General features: G+C 41.4%; 1 protein-coding gene across 1 annotated transcript; it reads left to right on the plus strand.

Annotated features, from left to right (window-relative positions):
* The first annotated feature begins 1,652 nt into the window (after positions 1-1,652).
* Positions 1,653-3,439, plus strand: LOC139733349 (radical S-adenosyl methionine domain-containing protein 1, mitochondrial-like). Its single transcript, XM_071644185.1, has 2 exons — positions 1,653-2,010; positions 2,466-3,439. Exons 1-2 carry the CDS (start codon positions 1,776-1,778, stop codon positions 3,416-3,418), a joined length of 1,188 nt encoding a protein of 395 aa, XP_071500286.1. The 5' UTR covers positions 1,653-1,775; the 3' UTR covers positions 3,419-3,439.
* Positions 3,440-4,028: the final 589 nt, after the last annotated feature.

Below are 4,028 nucleotides of genomic sequence, written 5' to 3' on the forward strand. Positions count from 1 at the left end.
TGCAAAAGAGTGGGACGTCCGATCCCTGTATAAAGTGTGTGTGTGTGTGTGTGGGGGGGGGCACCAAGCTTCTCTCCCCCCCCCCCCCCCTCCCCAAGGCTGCGCCGGTCCGGTGGGCTTGTAATCGTGGTGATGGTGACCATCCCCCCACTCCTCAGGACGGATTTACGCCGTTGATCGGGGCTGTTGCACTGTACTGCTGCACATGAATACTCGGTGAGCTCATGACCTTTCGTGGAAACGAGTGGGAATCTACCACAGTGTACCAGGTACAGCTGGCTGTTGTATTACTTGTAATCATTTCTAAAACTCTGTAGATACAGTAGCCACTTTCTAACTCCGTAGCCTAATACTAGGTTTACATCTGTAGTAGCCACTGTGCACCCCCCCCCCCAAAAAAAAAAACAAACAAACAAAAACCAACAACAACAACAACCCACTAGAAGTGCCTATCCAACTCAACTGGAGATATGTCTTCCAGTCTTCCCGTTTCAGACCTTCCACGTACTGTAGGGCACTGTAGTGTAGCGCTAGCAGTATTGAAATACTAGGGTTACAGTGGTTTCACTTTCAGGGCCCTTTCAATAGTGGACTCTCATACAATATTAAAGCACTCATATTAAATTCTGTCTTCAAAAATACTCATCGCTCATCATGCTCAAGGCACTGTGGAAAACACTGAATAGTCCATGCTACCGTAATAAATTGTAGAACACTATGAGCAAACAATAAGTTAGATGTCTATTCCATCATGTGAACAATAATTGTCATTGCAAATTAAAAGGTGGGTTTTTTAGATTCAATTTGAAAGCATAGAAGATGCTTTTTGTAGAGATATTTGATGGTTGTTTCAAAGTTTTGGGCCCATGTGTATCATATGAAAAATCACGATCCCCAACTGTAGGCCCTATGTTTGATTACTTTGATCCGAGGCATCTGTGAAATTTATGAGCTAGATATGAATGGAGATTTTGTGATGGTTGGTGACGAGCATTTTGAAGATGGGCAGAGGCAAGTCTTTGCAATATGTGCGGTAGACGAGAATCTTGAAGTAATAATACGTTCCCCATAAAAAATATAAATTCTAATAAAATTGTTTACAAGAACTTTCTATTGATTGTCAATGTACCCCATCACCGTGCCTGTACAAGTGAAGTATCGAAGGAAACCATTTACAATATATATATATATATATATATATATATCAAAGAACAGGAGCATAAGCCATGCTATTGCTAGCAGTGTTGGATAAAAGGATATTTGAATCACTGGTCAGTAGACAGAAATTCATGACCTTTCTGCAGACTACGTCTCCTCACTGACCGTATGAAAAGTTATACAGCACTCTGGGATGCTGTCACAAATTAATGTAATGATACCGAGGTACTGTTTCACTTTCAAAACATGCATGCCATTGCCAAGTGCTGATTTCTTTTGTTTTTCACCATCTTCTACTCAGGTGGCAAGTCTATGAAGTATGTTCTCGCAATCTCAAAGACATTGTGCGAGAGATGATGCTCACAAAGAGAATATCAGCCAACATTGCTGGGAGGGCAGTGAGACCATCATATTTATGTCATCAAGAAGCATCACTTAAGGCATTTGTTCGCTTGCTGTCATCGGGTCGACACCAGCATGGCAGCAAAGCTGAAGAAAAGTTTGATCTGCCCTGGTGGGAGGAAGCCTCCGTGTACGTTCACTGGCCGTACTGCCAGAGACACTGTACATACTGTAATTTTAACAAGTATGTTGTGCCCAGAATCGACCAGGAGAGGATGAAGCATTGCCTTGTCACTGAGTTGAAGACCCTTTTGGGTATCAGCGGCATCAAGAGGGTTACCTCCATCTTCTTTGGTGGTGGGACTCCCAACCTGGCGCGGCCAGATGTCCTTGGTGCAGTGATTGAAACAGCAAACCAGTTCGGCATCGTGTCTGAGGGAACTGAAATATCAATGGAAGCTAACCCAACAGCGCTGGAGGCACAGAAGCTTTTAGACTTCAATGCAATAGGTCAGTTTACAACTGGGGTTTCCCCAGTGATGTTGCATCCAGTTACAGTACACTATAATTTCTAAAAGTATTAATAGTATTTCGAAACAGAAAATGTACACCACGTACCTATGCCATCCAAAAATATAGATTAATAGGACATAAGACATCTAAGGTAAAAGCAAATAGTCCCTGGGAAAGCTTCTTTATTATGTTATTTTATACCATACACATCCAAATTAATATTGATCATTTATTCCTTTTCTTTTTTTCTTAATGGTGGCTTTCTTATGTGCACAAACAATCCTAATCACATTGTCCTCTGATCAATTATTATGGTGAAGAGCAATGCGGATCACACTTTAGGTCAGTGTATAAATCCACAGAAAACTTGAAGTTACTGGAATGTGTGAAATACATTTTTTTCAAGTAATTTGATGGAAGAGATTGGATTGTTCCTTCTTTCATTTCCACAGGCATTAACAGACTTTCACTTGGCATCCAAGCCATCAACAATGCTGACCTCAAGCTTCTTGGCCGTGATCACACGGTTGAACAGTCTCTGGCGTGTGTAGACAGGGCTAAGGCATTGTACCCAGGGCATGTCAGCCTGGATGTCATCTTTGGTCGACCAGGACAGAGTCTGAATGCTTGGTTGAGAGAACTACATCAAATTCTGACAATTTGTGACGACCATTTGTCTCTTTATCAGCTGACACTTGAGCCTGGTACTGCCCTATACAGGTTGAATAAGGAGGGTGTGATGTCCATGCCTGATGAAGACACTCTGGCTGACATGTATGAAGCAGCTGTGGATGCAGTATTACATCATGGTTTTCACAGGTACGAGGTGTCAAACTTTGCTAGAGGAATTCAAGCTGAAAGTGTGCACAACAAGGCGTACTGGGCTGGTAAACAGTACATTGGGGTAGGCCCTGGGGCCCATGGACGTTTCTGCCCAGTCATAGAAAATATTAGGCACCCCAAAGTGAGTGATTCATCGCAAAACCTTACCAGTGGTAGAGCAAAAATGAAACCTGTTTCCCAAACAGTTCCTACATCATTGCAAAGGGAAGCAAGGATTCAGACTTTGGAGCCCCAGACATGGATGGAAGAGGTAGAGAAGTATGGGCATGGCACAAGAAGAGCAGTTGTTCAGTCAAACTTTTATATCCTGCAAGAATTCCTTCTCATGGCATTACGCACACCTTCAGGTATCTCCAATCTCACTTGGCAACAATTCCTGCCAGGAGGGACTTTAATGGAAGTCTTTGGCTTGAATGAGTTTGTCAGGGAGGCAGTGCAAACAGGTTTGGTGGAACTTGATGACATAGGACTAAGGTGCACTGGTCGTGGTCTCTGTGTTCTAGATAGTATTATTCCTCCTCTTATCACATGTTTGACAGAACATTTTCGGGGTAAGCCATAGCCTTCAAAAAAAAATGTTGTTTTCTCATCCTTTGCTAGCATCATACATTTTCCTAATGGATCATCAATTGTTATGTTATCTTTTAAAAAAAGTTAGGAAATAAAAATGTTGGATCCAGCACCAGCATCAGTGGCAAAGAACAGAGGTAGAGAGTTACTTCTTTCAATTCCCACCTGGTTGTAGTTGAACTTTATGACGACAATTGTACTATGTGTTTGCAGCAGTCACAGTGAGATAAAGTATCAATGAAGACAGGTTGGGTTATTTTGTATCTATTGTTCTGTGTTGTTTGTCTTGGTTTTCCTGTTTTAAGATGTCCACTTAGTAACAAATTATGTGATAATCGTTCATTTTGTTCAAATCTCACAGAAGAGAAGAGGATTTGTGTATTTTCAAGTGCTAATCCAAAAGTAAAAAGACCACTCTGTGTAGATTGACTTGACAAAATTGACTAAATTTAACAGATAAGAGTCTTGCTTGAAATTAAAGGAAACCCAAACCCAAAGAGAAATGTGGATTGAGTGAAAGCAGCAACATTAGTAGAACTCATCATTGAATGTTTTAGGAAAATCGGTGCAAAAGTTATGAATTTCTAAAGTTTTGATGTTGG

Source organism: Diadema antillarum, unplaced genomic scaffold (genome assembly GCF_040938485.1).
Source record: "Diadema antillarum isolate AM-2024a unplaced genomic scaffold, OU_Dant_1.0 seq00000472_RagTag, whole genome shotgun sequence".
Taxonomy (NCBI): domain Eukaryota; kingdom Metazoa; phylum Echinodermata; class Echinoidea; order Diadematoida; family Diadematidae; genus Diadema; species Diadema antillarum.

Coding starts and splice junctions, on each gene's coding strand:
- LOC139733349 (XM_071644185.1), top strand. CDS start 1,776: ATGAAGCATTGCCTTGTCACTGAGTTGAAGACCCTTTTGGGTATCAGC. Junction 2,011..2,465: donor TTTAGACTTCAATGCAATAG/GTCAGTTTACAA, acceptor TCATTTCCACAG/GCATTAACAGACTTTCACTT.